Here is a 339-nt window from a genome sequence, read left to right on the forward strand (position 1 = left end):
CTTGCTTATTCAAGCACGTCCAAACAAATAAAACCTAGCTCATTCAGGAGACAAAGCGCTCCTTGTTGCCGAGTCCTGCCCCACCAGCTGGGTTTGTATTTGTCGTAGGCCTCCTTCATCGGTTCCGTCTCAGTGTCAGCTGGCTCTCGCGTTCCTGTGGCAGCCCTGGAAAACGTAGACTGTATATTATTTTTGCAAACGCTTTTGGCGGTGTTGAATAAAGTAGCAGTAGGCGTTATGGTCACAATCAACCGCAGTTTCGACTAGTTGCCCCTCTCCGGAGCAGCACTCGCCCATGTGATTTGTGGTCGGTGCGGCTGGAAGCCGAACAGCCCCATG

General features: G+C 51.9%; 1 protein-coding gene across 1 annotated transcript in view; it reads right to left on the reverse strand.

Annotated features, from left to right (window-relative positions):
• The window catches only part of EMH_0001240 (uncharacterized protein), a gene marked incomplete at both ends in the record, with an annotated part of 1,763 nt that overhangs the window by 1,236 nt on the left and 188 nt on the right, over positions 1-339 (reverse strand). The window contains one exon of the mRNA XM_013495530.1: positions 85-139. Coding sequence (XP_013350984.1) covers positions 85-139 — 55 coding nt within the window. The remainder of the gene's footprint in view (positions 1-84; positions 140-339) is intronic.

The sequence above is a fragment of the Eimeria mitis genome, genomic scaffold (assembly GCF_000499745.2).
Source record: "Eimeria mitis Houghton genomic scaffold, Emh_scaff162, whole genome shotgun sequence".
In the NCBI taxonomy this organism is placed as follows: Eukaryota; Apicomplexa; class Conoidasida; order Eucoccidiorida; family Eimeriidae; genus Eimeria; species Eimeria mitis.